The 17,117-nt window shown below is 41.5% G+C and overlaps 1 protein-coding gene across 1 annotated transcript; it reads right to left on the minus strand.

Annotated features, from left to right (window-relative positions):
• Positions 1 to 2,627: 2,627 nt before the first annotated feature.
• cyp27a3 (cytochrome P450 family 27 subfamily A member 3) lies at positions 2,628 to 16,053 on the minus strand. The gene is made up of 9 exons (XM_069662920.1): positions 15,655 to 16,053; positions 14,276 to 14,466; positions 12,785 to 12,984; positions 9,727 to 9,924; positions 8,791 to 8,954; positions 8,523 to 8,689; positions 7,738 to 7,819; positions 7,010 to 7,216; positions 2,628 to 3,764 (listed from the first exon to the last, which is right to left on the minus strand). Exons 1-9 carry the CDS (start codon positions 15,895 to 15,897, stop codon positions 3,606 to 3,608), a joined length of 1,611 nt encoding a protein of 536 aa, XP_069519021.1. The 5' UTR covers positions 15,898 to 16,053; the 3' UTR covers positions 2,628 to 3,605.
• Between the last annotated feature and the right edge of the window lie 1,064 nt (positions 16,054 to 17,117).

The raw sequence follows: 17,117 nt of genomic DNA on the forward strand, positions 1-17,117 counted from the left end.
AATGGAGTAAAAAAAATGTATGGATGCATGTCCACTAAGGGCTACCCAACACACATACTCCTAATATATATGTTAATATTATGTTGACAGGAAATTTTACTTGTCAGGTATAAAATTGAATCAGAAAGTTATTTTTAAAATGTAGAAATTATATGTTGTTTCCAAAATCTTTCAATAGATGTCACATCACCTTTTGCAGTCTTCATTGTCTTTGTGCAATGCATTGTGGGACATTAGGGTCAGTCAATAGCACACTCAAAAATGTGTGTTTTAAGTCTTCATACTGGTTCGTTTAAGCCAGTGATTCTCAAACTGTGGGGCGCGCCCCCCCTGTGGGGCGCGGTGGAATGACAGGGGGGGCGCGCCATAGTTTGGAAAATGTAGCAGGCGGAACTGTTTTGTCGTTGGACAACCCGGACTCATTTTCGGGTGGCACAGTACACAAACACGTTGCCCTCGCATATCTCAATGATTTCTGTGAGAAGCACATCACATGTAGACTTCCACACTCTAATTGTTCTCTTTTTTTCACTGTATTAAGTTTTAATTCACAATCTACTTTAATCTGATCACTTTGCTTTGCTTCACTCCCCCAACACACCTGTACCTCTGCTCTCTGCACAGCTGCTTGCCCCGCCCCCCTCTATCTGTCTGTCTCTCTGTCTGCTTTGTTGACTACCCTCATCCGCCGTCTGTTTAATTAAGTTACAAAAGTTAAATATTTGCTCTCGCAATTCAAAACAGCACGTGAGCCGCGTGTGCACGAAGGACGTTATTAATGACGTAGCGATCAAATGAGCGATCGATTGTTACCAAATGACATCTGCACCTTTTTATAAGCTTTATAAACAGCGACAATCAATGCATTTACAGTAGGGACGTACGGAGATACACAATATGATTGTTTAGATTAGATTGCGTAACAGAACTGATTGTGTGCGGACAGAGCGTCCGATGTCGGACCCTCTTTTACCCGTTAGAACACTGTGAGGAGTAAACTGGTCCCGCTGTTGTTTATTTGGTTGCCACGACTTCACGTGTGATTGATGTCCTGTGACTCCTGTCACTGTTTCAGGGCCGCCACAGCAAAATGTATGTAGCGGAAACACTGTTTTTTTTAAGTACTGATTGAACTTTATTGTTATTGTTCTGAAAAAGTTATTGCACATTTATTATATTTCTATTTGAAAAAGTCTGATTAAGCAATTGAAATAGTTGGGTTTTTTTGCACAGCAAATTACTCAGAGAAAAGTGAAAAGAACGGTCACGATCTTGACTTTCTGTCAATAAAAGTTTAACTTCACCCATTTGCGATATCTTTTTTTGGGGGGGCTCGAGGGGGGGCCTGGACATTTTTTTTTCTCCAAGGGGGGGCTTGACATAAAAAGTTTGAGAACCACTGGCTTAATCAGACTTTTTCAAATAGAAATATAATAAATGTGCAATAACTTTTTCAGAACAATAACAATAAAGTTCAATCAGTACTTAAAAAAAACAGTGTTTCCGCTACATACATTTTGCTGTGGCGGCCCTGAAACAGTGACAGGAGTCACAGGACATCAATCACACGTGAAGTCGTGGCAACCAAATAAACAACAGCGGGACCAGTTTACTCCTCAGTGTTCTAACGGGTAAAAGAGGGTCCGACATCGGACGCTCTGTCCGCACACAATCAGTTCTGTTACGCAATCTTATCTAAAAAATCATATTGTGTATCTCCGTACGTCCCTACTGTAAATGCATTGATTGTCGCTGTTTATAAAGCTTATAAAAAGGTGCAGATGTCATTTGGTAACAATCGATCGCTCATTTGATCGCTACGTCATTAATAACGTCCTTCGTGCACACGCGGCTCACGTGCTGTTTTGAATTGCGAGAGCAAATATTTAACTTTTGTAACTTAATTAAACAGACGGCGGATGAGGGTAGTCAACAAAGCAGACAGAGAGACAGATAGAGGGGGGCGGGGCAAGCAGCTGTGCAGAGAGCAGAGGTACAGGTGTGTTGGGGGAGTGAAGCAAAGCAAAGTGATCAGATTAAAGTAGATTGTGAATTAAAACTTAATACAGTGAAGAAAAGAGAACAATTAGAGTGTGGAAGTCTACATGTGATGTGCTTCTCACAGAAATCATTGAGATATGCGAGGGCAACGTGTTTGTGTACTGTGCCACCCGAAAATGAGTCCGGGTTGTCCAACGACAAAACAGTTCCGCCTGCTACATTTTCCAAACGTTGGCGCGCCCCCCCTGTCATTCCACCGCGCCCCACAGTGGGGGCGCGCCCCACAGTTTGAGAATCACTGGATTAAGCAATTGAAATAGTTGGGTTTTTTTGCACAGCAAATTACTCAGACAAAAGTGAAAAGAACGGTCACGATCTTGACTTTCTGTCAATAAAAGTTTAACTTCACCCATTTGCGATATCTTTTTTTGGGGGGGGGGGCTCGAGGGGGGGCCTGGACATTTTTTTTTCTCCAAGGGGGGGCTTGACATAAAAAGTTTGAGAACCACTGGTTTAAGCTGACCTGCTTAGAATCGGTAATTTAGGTAGAGTTAGGACACAGCTCTATTCTCACACAATGTAAATATGCAAGGAGGATAAAACACATGTTACATATTTCTGCCTTTATTAGACAAAATCAGGAGATATTTACAAATAACAGTTGGCAATGAGTCAAACCCTGCATGATACTTGAATTTATGGAATGATTTTTAATCCTGCTTTAGGAAGTTGAGACAATATATGAATTACTGATCTATACAAATAACATACTGATTATTATAAAACAAATCACAGTTATAACACCTAAAAATACATTTCTTTCTGTACAACATTTACTAAAACACAGTGGGAGACCTCTGCCTGAAGCACGTTTTTTAAATGTCAACTCACTGACTGTTCTGCCAGTTAAGTTTCTTTAACACATATACAACTTTCACACCAAAATAAGCGCGCTGACGTGGGTTTTTCAGACCAGGGAGGACCCACGTATAAATGCTAATTGTCTCTTTTCTCATTACCAGTGGAGTTTCCTGCTTTCTCTTTTCTGCTGCGTCACCGTCTGACGTCACAAAAGCGGGGTTAGTAAACTGTGAAGATGTTACGCTGGTTAGGTCTTTATTGTATCTATTACTCATTCAGTCTGTTTATCAAACTCGGTGCCCACTTTTTTTTGGAATGATGTTCGAGCGCTGCTCGGACAGAGACGGGCAGAATTTGTAGCTGAGATGATGAGGAGTCGCAGAAGTTACCGACGGAGTATTGCGCCGGAAAGGGGGCGGAGATTAGCGTGTCGACACGCGGTCTAAATGCTGATTGTAACCTTTCCCACGAAGCAAAAAAGCCGGGTGTTAGCAGGAAAATAAGAGCACTTAAAACATACAGTTTTATCATTTTTGATATTTACAGTCTACCCTTAGCAGCCGGATCCTATTCTCCTGTTTGAGTTACATTAAAAACAATTCCTTTCTGTACAAGCCTTCACATCCCTTATCTGCTTGTATTGTATGCTTCAGTTAAGGTGCATTCCAGCCAGTCCTCATGATGTGAAAGCTCTAAAAACAAGTGGTGACAGGCAGACAACACAGTGTGAATACTAAAACAGCTCACAGAGACACTCTGCTCGCTGCTCTCTGCTCCTCCTGCTCCGCTCGTCTGTCCAGAAACTGCAGGTTGATCGGTGTGGCCGGGCAGAGCAGGGTTCTGGTGATTGGCTTGACTTCGGTTCCTGCAGGATCCGGCCTCATCTCGAAGGTTTTTATCAACTTCAAGATAAAAAGAAGGAAAATGTGTTGAAATAAGAAGAAAAGAAGTGATATTTTTGGCAGGATATGTGTTCATGAGGCCCAAGAGTGCAGACACAGTCAATATTTGAGTTAATAATTATCCACTGTTCGTAAGCTGACTGAATTATAACAGCGTTGTTTGGCTGATGAGTCCTAAGTCGGCAGAATGCTTGGTGGTTTGTTTGGATCAAACTGCCAAGACTAACAAAAGTAGAACAGCCTTTGTGCTCTGGTGTAGTTACTGCAGGTCAACATGGCTCTCTGAACGTAGCTACAAAATAACAGATTTCTAAGAAGCAGAGGCGGTGACTAACTCGCCAACTAAGCAGTGATGTGCTGGTTGGTTGAGGGGCCGCAGGAATCAAAACTTCAAACAGTAAGTAAAGACACAAACTGAAGCAGTGCTCGGCAAACACACTGATTTGTCAAAGCTTTCTTCATCGGGCCAACTGAAGGAGGACTCAGTCCTTGAAAAATCTTGTTTAATTCAGAACACAAACATTTCAGGAAATGTTTACTTTAGTTTCCCAGCAGAGCAAACTCTAATTTAGTTCTGTTGTTTCATGCTGCTGCACAAGTTACATTTTGCCATACTAGATATTTACAATCAGAAACCCCTCCACAGCGTGCAGGGATCAGAGTGTGTAGCTGGCTGGGTTACTCATGCAGACATGCTGTTTACCTCTTGCTCAATCCGTCTGTGTTCTGTGTTGTTATACCAAATGTTGACATTAGGGGAGTACAAGTGATGCTGCCAAAATAATCAGATCAGAACGTCTGGTTCCAGGCATTGAATAACTGCCCTTATCACCGATTATTATCAGCTATTAGAAGAGGTTAAGTGTTGCTCTTTACAGCTGTTTCCTGATAAAGCAGGTAATTGGGCTAGCACCTGGGGAACGCTTCTGCCAAGGTGTTGCAAAGACAGCACCAACAGTTTGTTGAACCTCAGAATAAATAGGAGTATGACTGTGACTTTGTCCTGGAAACAGTGGAACACCTTTTTACTCTTTTGCAGAGTTATTCAGGGAGTCCATCCATCAAGGCGTGTTTAGGACTTTGAGGAATTACGACTGTGTCTCCTGGGGAGGGTTCAAGACAGAACATAAAGGCCATTCTGTCTGCCATCCTTGTTTATCTGTCCTGAGAGCTGTGTCTGTGTTCTCGACAGGAAGTCAAACATGCCTTCATTAGGGCTGTCAGGGTTTCCCTTTGTCACTGAATCTGTAGCCCTTTATACTCTGTGGTTCTGCCTCAGCGCCGTAACGAAGCTCCGCCGTCATGCTGCCTTTGTCACTCTACATTGGACCAAGCCATGCCGGCGTAAAGCCGCCACTGTGTGTGTTTTTAAATTGCCTTCAGGCGTTGCAGAAGCAAAATGTGCACGAGGTGTAAACAAACGGCACGTGCATCACACACACACACACACACACACACACACACAGCGCTGTTCCACCCTGCCGGCTCCTCTGTTTACACAGACGCCGTTTCGCCTCTGTTTCTACCTCAGATGCCGGCGAGTTCACCCCACCATTCTGCCTCTGTGCGTTTTACATAGAAGACGGAATGTAAAAGTGGCGTATTAATCCCGCCTTGAAATGTCAGTGTAAAAAGAGCTTATGTGTGATCCTACCAGAGAGAGTCTGATTTAGGGACATCAGAATTGCGTCTCTTCTCTTTGCAAAATACAACAACAGAGAGGGACCTCCAACACAAACAGGAGCTGTTTCCAGTTGAGTGTAATACCCCTTTCCCACCATAATTAGCATGTTGACGCAGGTCTTTCAGACCCGGGAAGACCTGCTTATAGATGCTGATTGTCTCGTTTCCCATTGCCAGCGGAGTATACTGCTTTCAATCCCTCTTTACTGCTGCGTCACCGTCTGACGTCACAAACGTGCCGGAGACAGGGTTAGTAAACAGTGAAGATGTTGCAGCGGGGTTTCTATTCATCATTCAGTCTCTTTATCAAACTCGGTGCCCACTTTTTTTGGAAAGATGTTTGAGCGCTGCTCGGACGGAGATGGGCGGAAGTTATAGCTGTGATGACGAGGAGTCGCAGAAGTTACCGATTGAGCACAGCATCGTGGCGGAAAGGGGGCGGAGGTTAGCGTGTTGACACATGTTTTGTGTTCCCATCATTGCCGATTGGAGCCAAGGCGATAATTACCCGGGTCTACTGCAGAGTCATTTGACCCGGGTATTAATTACCGATTGTAACCTTTCCCACGAAGCAAAAAAGCCGAGTGTTAGTGGGTGTTTTTTTGACCAGTGGGAAAAAAGCTTTAGTCTGCACCTCCAAGTCTGAGACCATGGTCTTTGCCAGAAAGTAGAGCGTGTTTAACAGCCTCATTGGTGCAGCATCAGCAGTCCTACAGGCCTTTTACTGTTCACATGGTGAAGAGAACGCTGAGCTGGAAGGCAAAGCTTTTAGTCTACCAGTCGATAAGTTCAACCCTTTCAGTAGTGACTGAAAGAAAGAGAACATGGATACAAGCACCCAAATGAGTTCCCTCCACTGGGTGGGAGGGCTCACCCTTTAAGAGAGGATAAGGAGTTCAGCCATCAAGAGAGAGCCTGGATAAGAGCTGCAGCGCCAAGAAGAGAAAGTAGTTTGGGCTTCTGATCAAGCTTCCTTCTTTTTCCGTTTTCCCAGGCACGTAGTCATTTGTATTCATTTGATACTTAAAAAATTGAGCTTCCAAGTTTGCGGCAAAAGTTTCTGTTTCAGGACAACGATGCTGTCATTCACAAAGCAGGGCCTTAAAACATTAGTTTACCCAGTCTGGTGTGGAAGCAGAGCCCCGACCTCAATCCCATCCAATACCTTTGAGACACACTGCAGCCGGGCCTGACAACCCACCACCAGTGTTTGACCTCACTAATGATCTGTTCAGGCTGGATGAGAGGAAGTCCATGTAGCTAACATCGTGTAAAAACTCATCGAAGAACAAATGAGATTTTTATAGAAGCAGATTAATGCTCATGGTTTAGAAAGGACATGTTCTTCGATTACATGTGGGTGTATGTTACTGATACTTCAGGTAGTATCCTTCAATATATTGTGCTTGCAAAGGTTCTTGCAAAAGGAATAAAATAAACCTAGACTTATACATCTTAATCTGCAGTAAATAAAACAATAATCGGCAGAAATCAATGCTTACATTTATGACAGAGAAAGAAGAACTATGCTAATGGTAGCAACAAGAAAGAGATGCTCTTACCCTGGACAGAAGCAGATACATCTCCAGCTCAGCCAGCCGCCTGCCCAGACACGCCCGGATCCCAAAACCGAATGGCACCGACCCAAACGGGTGCTGCTTTGACTTCTCCTCCGCTCCCCTTAGCCAGCGCTCGGGCAGGAAGGTGTGAGGGTCATGGAAAATGTTCTCATCATACGACGCAGCGTAGTGGCAGAGGTGGAACAGCGTCTGAGAGGGATGATATTCCTATTACAAGATAATACTGTGGTTTTTATTCATAAAGTCAAAAAAGTAAAGGTTAGATGACCACTTGTCCAAATTTGGGCATGGGATAGCAACGATTTTGATGTCAATAAAACAGAACAATCTGTTCATTCAGCAGCTACACAAGATGATCTAGGATGTCAAATTCAAAGACTGAACGCCCGTCGCATCCATGAGAATTGGAGGAACATTGGAGGTCATATCTGACCTTGACATTTGACATTTGATCGCCAAAATGTAATCAGTTCATCCCTGAGTTCAAGTGGACATTTGTGCCAAATGTGAAGGTATTCCCCTTTGAGATGTTGTGTTCACAGGAATGGTACCGTCAGAGAATCCAAAATTATAATGCCACACCAGCTGTCAACAGTGTGGAGGCACAAAACTTAACCCACTTATCCTAACTGACTAAATACAGTGAGAACAGCGCATCTTCCCACTGAACAACATTTTAGAGTTTGTATTTTGAGTGACATATTTCTCACGTTTTTGGGGAAGACATGATCTCCCACCGTAATCTCATTATCAACGGTGATTCGGGCGTTCCCCGGCACCACTGGATACAGCCTGGAGAGCACAGGACACAGAGAGGAGTCAACTAAGGTTCAATCTGTTTGTTTAGAAGAAGTAACCTATTAAAAATCAAGGACATTGAATTCTAAGTACTTTTGACATTAGATTGGTTTCAGGAGCTTGTTTCTATTTCCACTAAACTTCTGAGCACAGTTAAAAGAAACCTTTGCAAAGTGCACTGACAACTTACATAGGTGAGCATGCAGAGCAAAGCCAAAGTAGAAATGTTTTGTCATTGATTGGCTTACATTTGTACGACAACCTGTGTATCATACATTTTTAAAAGAATTAAACAGACAACATATGACTTGATAGTCAGCGTTAGCTTTAGAGCAGCTGGTAAGTTGATTTTTTTACTGTTGGACAGAGCTAGGCTAGCTGATCCCCCTGTTTCAAGTCTCTATGCTAAGCTAGGCTAACTGAGCTCTCCTAGCTGAAGCTTTATGTTGAATTTGCACATATATGTTTGGTATCAATCTTCTCGTCTAATCCTCAACAAAAAAGCAAGTTACAAGTGAATCTTTTCGTTTATCAAATGGCAGATTACAATATTTTTATTTGTCGAGTAATTGCATAAGTTGATGTTACGTTTTTGCAGCCAGAACAAACACAATAGTCGGTGCAAGATCCTGCAGCACATGCAATCAAGTGTCCCACTGGGATCATATATTAATGAACATAAATGAATCTCTTTTACCGTAGCGTCTCTTTGATGATGGCCTTCAGGTATGGCATGTGAGAAATGTCATCGCTGACTGGCACCTTATCACCCGGGCAAACACTTATAACCTCCTGGTATAACTTTTCTTGGATCTCTGGCTCCTTGGCCAGGTGGTACAGACACCAGGAGATGGTGTTGGAGGTCTGCGACAGAGAGGAACATTGTCACCTTCCTTTTTTCTGTGCCCTCTTAGCGGATATGGGACTTAAACTGGTTGAAAACTGAACATCCAGGATCTACTCACTGTGTCGACTCCTGCCAGCAGGAGCTCCGTGATGCTGCCCAGGATCTCAGTGACCGTCATCTGATCGCTGAGCAGCAGGTGTGTGAGGTACGCCCCCTCCACATTCTGGTCCAGGTCCACCTTCTCCTCGATCTCTTTCATTTTTTTCTGCACCAACTCTTCAGCTATAAGACACAACAGAAGACCCACCTTCTTCAGTTCTCATGGAACTCTGAGGAGAATAGCTCCACACTTTCGCCCACTAGATGGCAAAAGACCCACACTGTGGAGGACAATAATGAGGAATAAGGGCAGTAGGAGCTGTGCAAGGACTTTGTCCTTTAACAATGTCTGGGTCTTTGAAATAATTTGATAATACAGCTGGAGTGTGGCCATGAAGCCTGAGCTCTAGAAACCTTTTGGGACAACAATCAGTGATGGGGGAAGGGCTCAGAAAAGGGCAGTTGAGCGAGCTAGATAACTAACACTACCAGGGCTGGAGACAAAGTGAACTGAGCAGCTTTTCAGGGGCCAGAAGGGCCTCGTGAAACCTGGTCCAAAGTGTTCACAAGGTTTTAGGGGCTGCAATTTAATGAATTATATCTAGTGTTGGAAAAACAACTTGCATAAATTATCCCTGAGGGATTCAAGAAACACAAAAAAAAGTGATAATCCACACAAAATATGGTGTATTGGTTTAGAATATTTCACGTATCAAGTCTGAGACCTTAAAACAAAATAAATACAGTATGTGATCTTTTTATATGTTGTAAAAACTTTGCTGTTTATTCAAAGTGTATCCAGGTAACAAATGTAGGTTAATATTAAAAAGTAAATTTGATCTTTTATTGATCTCAAAGGATTTTTTTGAAATATTAATAAGCACCCTTCTTTCTTTAATTAAATGGCCAAAAGATTCTACACTTTAATTCACCAGTTGACACCAATGTTGCTCACCGACTTGGAAGAGATGATCCCAGGTTGCCACAAACTGTTTCCAGTAGGGCAGGTAGGGCCAGGTGGACTTGGGGAAGAGGACGAGGATCGGGGAGATCCGCAACATTTCCCCGACGGAGAAGATGAACCTTTGTGTCTCCTCGGGCATGACCTCGTTCATGCAGCCCATACGGATCTCAAACAACACCGAACAGATGCCTGCATTCGAACATGAAAGGATTATATAGACCTCGTCTGCTGTAACTGCCCCAGGACTGACAGGTGTTAAAACATGCACTAGTATGTAATTACCTCCATTCTGGAGCACACTGTACACTAAATACACCTGTGAAAAAGTATGTGGAAACCTAACCGTGCTTTCACCACATTCGTTAAAACAGGAGAGGGTCTTCCCTAAACTGTTGTTTAAAATATAGTTAGTATGCTTTGTCATAATGGAAACTAAAGGACCTACGCCAAACCACAATAAAATTGTCCTCAAACAAAAGTACACAAAAGCATCTTTACAGTTGTGTCAATGTTTTTCATGTCTAATAAAAGCCCCCTCTGCAAATGTACAACGCTAAGCTAAGCTAATTTGTGTTTAAAGCAATGGCTCAAGCTTTTTGAGACAGGTATATGTGTGTTTTAAAGCTCAGAGTTAGACGAAAAGATCAATACCCTATCGTGCCAGTTTTGTGACATTACAGCTAGCAGCCAACTAGCATAGCAAACAGCTAGTCTGGCTCTGGAACATAAACCCCAGGAAAAGATAAAATAGTTGTATTTACACTATAACACAAATTAAACATATAAGATAAAACATGTTAATAAGTCAGCTGTAAGAATATTGTAAAGTCAACATTCAGCTAACTCTCTGCAAAGCAGTGTCAAAGCTTGTTTCCTAAAGGTCTATTTCTTTAATTTCCTAGAAGTAGAGCAAATATTTAACCACGCACGTGCCCCTTTAACCCTTTAGTGCCTGCAACATAAATTTTGACCTCCCTTTATTTGAAGCGTTGTCTAGTTTTGCCTAAGCACACAACTGTAAGATTTACTTTTCTATTATATTTTTTTATGTTTTAGGAAAAAAAACAGTAGTGCCATATGCCCAAAGACTAAACATACAGCTCCAGACCACTCCAAATGTTCCTTAAACCAGCATCTCTCTCTACATGTCATGGCCAGCCCGATCCAGATCTGAACCCCACTGAAAACCTCCTGAATGTGATCAAGAGGAAGATGAATGTTTGCAAGCCATCGAACAAAGCAGAGCAGCTCCATGAGCGGCCTCACGTCACCCAACAGCACTGTGACAGACTGGTGGAGAGCACGCCAAGATGCATGAAAGCTGTAATTACAAACCAGGCTATTCCACCAAATATTGATCTGTTAAAATATTAGTGTTCTGTTGTTTAAACATGAACATGAACTTGTTTTCTTTGCATTATTTGAGGTCTGAAAAACATATTTTTGCATCTTTTGGTTTTCTGAACCAGCCGTCGTTTCTGCAAATAAAAGACCTGAATGAATATTTGATTTGGAAGCTGGAGAAATTAAAAGTTAATTTTACACAAACACAAACTTATAAATAGTAGAACCAGTGAAAAACAGTGTTTTGCAGTGGTCTCAATTTTTTCGGCGCTGTAGTAGACTATTGTAAGAGAATGGCTGTATCTCAAAAAATACAAGGATCACAATCAAGTATTTGGTGTTCATAACTGATTACAAGTTGAAAAATACGCATATAGGAGACATTTAAAAACACAAACAAAGCAAACGCTCAGACCTGTCTTTGTGATAAGGTGACACACACTTTATCTAATCAGCTTTCAAGGCCAAAGACTCGACAACTGTGTCAATGTTGGTCAAACATCCTGACTGATGGCAAACACAGACAGGTTGCTTCACTAAACTTATAATCCTATCCAACCAAATAAAGAGGCGAATGTTGCAAAAACAAAAAAACCCTCAGGTTCAGGTCAGTTTGTAGCAGTTTTAAAAGGACAGTTGTAAGATCTCTGAGCAGAGAGCAACTACAGGAAGTTAGCTCACAGGTGCTAATGTCTGCAGCGTGAAAGAGTCAAGGACACTCAAAAAAAGGCTGATAGAGCTTCTCTATATTATCTGCTGTGCTTGATTATCTTAAATTGTATGTGTCGTTCTTGAGTTATAGTTTGCTTCTCGTCTGTTTGGTTTTGTCTTGTTAGGTCATGTGCTTCAGAATTCACTTTTGATAAAGAAACGACTGAGAAGCTTCTTAAATGTAAATGAACAGTAACAAAAATGCTGCTTTTTCCACTGATAATTGTGTTAAAGGGGACATGGGTAGCTGTGCAATACATTTTCAATTATTCTAATGTGTTTTTGAATCAGGTTGGTAAAGTTTCTTTCGTTTTAAAAATTGTATACATACTTTAATTCAATTGTTATTCGGAGCCTCTCCTTCCTCCTCAAACGAACAAGCCGTTTTGCCAGTCAAAGGTCAGACCTTAGCCACGATTGGCTGACAGTATGTGGAGTGACCGCATAGCCCCTCCCCCACGTGTGCAATCCCACGTGGGGGAGCGGCCACACTGCACTGTCACTCCAAACATATACGTATGTACGAGCCAGAATCGCCAGGAGGTATCAGAAAAGTTGACAACGACTTGTCTTACTTGCAGGACACAGATTGATGCTAATGCTGTTAGCAGCTTGGCTAACTCAACTACAAGCTAGTGCAAGAAGGCAGCCTGAGGTGATTTCAGCGAAAGCGACGTTCAGCATAGAAACCTGCATCTGTTCTTAAGGGCTCATTACCTTTTTTAAAAAAGGAATTCTGGAAAAACCCGGAAATAAACACCCAAAAATGTGAAACCCATGCAATATATGAGAATATCTATTTAAAAGATTTGGCCCCTTTAATTTGTAATGGTGTGCAGTTTCGTTCATTCATGTAAGATTTATCTAACCAGCCACTGTTAAATGACACTTTTCTTCGAGTAACCACTAATCAAGAGGGGTTTTTATGTCTCTAAAAAAAAGACTTCCACAGGCAAACAAATAAAAACGTTTCATTTGTTTGTCGTCTGCTGACCTTCAAAAGCAAATTTGTAGAGTTCTCCGGTCAGGTCGTTGACCATAACTCCCTGTCCGCTGGTTTCCCTCAGCCAGGCCACTCTGTCGATGAAGTCTGTCACCACCTGGTTGATGGTGTGGGTGTAGGAGGAGACGTGTTTGGGCTTCAACATCCGTGGATTCAGGATGCTGCGAATGCGCTGCCACTTTGCACCCATTCTGCAAACAGGATTAATGACATAGGCAAATAGGAATAATCTCATTCTGTCAGAGTGACATGAGCCGTCAGAAATAATGAGATAAAGATGTTTAATACCAACAGAGAGTGAAACAATTCCTTTGATTGTTCTTGGCTTAAATGTCTTTAAAACCAGCTTAGAGCTCGAGAAAAGCAAGTAAGACCGTTTCAATGCTGTCTTTGAGATTATGCCGATTTCTGAGTGGACTCGCCAATTTTACTTTTTCCCCTGTAAGGATAAGGATGGGTTTTTTTTCAGTTCATCAACAAATCTGATTAAAAGACTCACAATCAGTTGATCCTACTAACAAGTATTGGCTAAACGCTGAGTCCAAGCATTAGCTTCATCTGAATCCTTTTGCAGAAAACAACGTCTGTGGATTTTGTTTCAGTTTCTTACGTAAGAGTGATGTAAGAAAGGGATCTGTTCACAGCCACAGACAGAAAAATATGCAGCAGGTAGTTACTCTTTCAATGTACAGTACATATCGGCACAGGGAGCATTGTTTACGACGGGTTTGAAATGTGTGACTCCATCCTTTAAAGTTATAATCTTAAAGATTTTCATGTAAATAAATGTCTGGGTGTCTGTGGCGACTTTCAAATCACAAGCGGCGCCCAGTTAGTGACGCGTTTTCCATCAGCCAGCAGTGGTTGGTCTGCCAGAGAGGGTAGGCGGAGCTAAGTGGCTGCTGTAAACAGTAATCTACTATGGCTGAACAAACAAAGAAAAGATGGATGACTACAGATACAACTTCAACAAGAAGTGAAAATCCAAAGAAAAAGAAACAAACTCGACGCTCAGATGAAGCAAACAGTCTGAAAAGGAAAGCGACCGTCAGCCAGGAAAATCAGGAGTTACAACCGGAGCCAACCGTTATATTTATATTTAGTCGCAGATGAAACAGAACCTTCTTCTAATTTGACCTCAAGTCATGTGAAGTTTATTTATACATCACCCTATATCACATGGCACAGACTGTCCTTAAGTGGGTGGTGCATGGTGTACAATTACAACCTGCAGAGCATACATTACATAGGTTGTGGTGTCTCTGTTATACACTATCACTGTCACTTTCAAATGCCACAACTAAGAGACGAATGAGCAAAATGTTTTTTGTGTGAAAATGGCCTCTTAACAGCACAGTCAATAATTAAGCACATTAGTGGTATAGTTGTTACTCCACTCTGAATAAAGCCACTATAACCTGCTAAGAATGCAGTAACGATTCAAAACATTGGAGGTAGAGGATCTATGTGCATTTCTCTCACTCTGTCAGGGGTCCGTGGGCCTGGTTCCTAAGCTCTCTGTAGGTCCTCCAGTGGGGCATGTCTGTGCGGATGGGGAGTCTCCCCTCCTGCCTCAGTACCTGCTCTATCAGGTCGGCGGTGGCCACGTTCACCAGGACGAGTGGGCCATACGTTGACTTCCACATGGGGCCGTAGATCTTCTTGTGCTCAATCTTAGAAAGAAGATAGTGTGAGGTAAGGAGCTGGTTACCGGAATATTAGATATTCAAGGTGCTAAAGCGGAGAAAAGCTGTAAACTGTATTTTTACAAACTCATACAGTTACCTACTAACTGTAATAAATGATTAACAATTCAGCCTTTTAGCTGTAAAACTGATGCATGTCACATATCAATTCACATGTGGTTATTAGCTTAGGGGTTAGGTCAACCAAAATGAACCTAAACATTTCTCACTTAAAAGATCTGTAATAAAAGTTCTCTTTTGTACTCAAACTTTTCATTTGAGGTGATTAAACAGTTCTTAACCCTTTTCCAGCCTCTAGGATTAGGGGAGCAAAGAGACATGGACAACTACAATACAAAACATCCAGAAACGCATACAGAGAACACAGAACGACGTCAAGAAACTAAATACTCTAATGAAGAGAAACTGTGCAAGAGACAAATGACAACAAGACAGAACTAACTTTTTTTAAACTACCAAGATGCAAAAAAACACAAAGAAACAAACTAATAATAAGAGACAGAATAACTACAAAGAGACATACAACAAATAGATACCAAGAACTATGGCAAACAACACCCCTAAATGACTGTACAACAAAGAGACACAAAAAGACACACACAGAGATAGAACAACTGTAAAGAGACAGAATGACGAGAGACATATGACTGCAAAGAGCAACATCAAAGAGACGTATATGACCACTAACAAACACAACATGACAACAAGACAAAAGAGACACATTGCATTAAAACAACGGATTTGCTTTAGGCTATGATCCCTATAGAAAGTACTATAGAAACAGTGTCTATAAAACCTGTTCACACAGGTATGATCAGGGGAATGCTAACTCCGTTACTGGAATGACATGATACAAAAGATTTTCAGTGCTGCCAGCAGTGCAAAAAAAAACAACAATCAGGTAGTCTCCATTGTACCTGCTTACATGGAAATACGTCAAATGCAAAACCAATGCATATAAAACAAACTGTATGCGTGAGGTAATTTGGTTGAACTGGTCCTTTATAAAGGCCTACAGTCAGTTTTCATACAGTTCAAATCAATGCAGGAATCTGTGTGACAGAAAACGAGCCCTGCGGGTGCACTATCGGTCAACTGCAACAAAAGCAACAGTGTCAACAAACTCTGCATGTTGGTCCTCCTAATCCCACTTACTTGCATTTGTTGCGTCGTTTGGAAGTAGCCTTTTATAAACAGCCAGTTCAAGGTGGTCATAAAACTCGGTCCGCCTAAGTCGTCCATAGTTTTCGGCTTCAGGTTGTCTCCCATCACGGTGGCGGTGGCAGAGGATACGTCTCTGCGGCGGATGTCCCCATAATTCCCCGCGGCTCTCTGGACCCCGTTATACCGCAGACGGTTCCTTCTCAGTCCGATGTAAATAAGCGATTTCCTGAACATTTTACCTGCGTTAAAGCAGAGTGTCTCCTGCAGCCCCGGTCTGCGGTTCTGTGATATGAAGGCTGATGTTATCTGGCTGATTGTGTTCGCAGTGCAGCCTCTATTTATAGCCTCGGCTGTCCAAACCTCTGAACTACGCTGTGGACTTTGACATGGATTCTGTCATTAACTTCTCAAAGGGAAAACACGATCCATTAACACCGTCAGCAGTAACTAGGTGTATTCACAAAATCTATATTCCCCCCAGCATCAAAACGGTTTCCTGTGCAGACGTGTCTTGTCTTGTATTTAGATCTTATTTCGTGATCGATTTTGGGGGCAGTAAATTTACTCCAACTGTGCTGTATTTGAACAGTTTGTTAAATGAGGGTACATATTTGCTATTTAATACTCAAAACAATAAAATAGGAGCCTAAAAGTCCAGATTTGATCACTTAGCAGTCTATGAAAAGTGGCTTTTATGTACTGAAATTTTGTCTCTCAACCTCTGGGCCAAACTTTAATACTTCCTTAAATTTTAAGGAGAATTATTTCAAAGAAAATACTAAGTTGTTTTCACAAAGTGCACCCCCTCATACTAGTTATCTATGTAGATGTGTCATCTCTTGAAGTATTATCTAAATCATCTGTTGTTATGCGTCATATTTTCAATACTATTGATCAATTTTGGGGGCAGTATTACACTGAAATTAAAGGGCAAATTTGGCCTAATTGAATGGACAGGGAAAAAGGGAAAAAAAGGCTACTAAAAGGCCATATTTTATCCAATAACAGGAGATAGAAAGTTGCTTTTATGTTAGGGAAGTTTGGTCATCCCAACCTGTGGACTTTGATACTTCCATAAACTTCTGAGAAAAAAAAAAAAAAACTGACAGCATTTACAAAATTAAACATTTCACACGCTCACACCAGATTCCTGCGTAGACACATCTTGTCCTGTACTTTTATCTTATCTTTTTTAGGTGTCAGTTCATCAGGTTTTGTAACTAAAAATGTATTTTCACAGGTTGTTATCCTAAATAAAGAATGTGTTGTCTGGGAGCTTTACTAAAATAAAGTTAAGGGATGTGAAGTTATTTTTTCAGACAGCATATTTTTAAAGATTTGATCACTATAGATCAATAACAGTGACAAAAATATAAATAATGAATGCAAAAGCATGAAAAACTATTAAAATCTTTATTTTTCTACATAGAAATTTCTCTCTGTTTACAAATGAT

This window comes from Semicossyphus pulcher, unplaced genomic scaffold, assembly GCF_022749685.1.
Source record: "Semicossyphus pulcher isolate SPU_LCO1_2020_fin unplaced genomic scaffold, fSemPul1.0.p SCAF_15, whole genome shotgun sequence".
NCBI lineage: Eukaryota > Metazoa > Chordata > Actinopteri > Labriformes > Labridae > Semicossyphus > Semicossyphus pulcher.

Excerpts from the sequence above, each read along its gene's own strand:
- cyp27a3 (XM_069662920.1), bottom strand. The coding sequence starts at position 15,897 with ATGTTCAGGAAATCGCTTATTTACATCGGACTGAGAAGGAACCGTCTG. Across the intron at positions 8,690-8,790 it reads TGCTGGCAGGAGTCGACACA|ACCTCCAACACCATCTCCTG; the intron begins GTGAGTAGATCC and ends TCTCTGTCGCAG. Across the intron at positions 3,765-7,009 it reads TGTATCTGCTTCTGTCCAGG|TTGATAAAAACCTTCGAGAT; the intron begins GTAAGAGCATCT and ends TTTATCTTGAAG.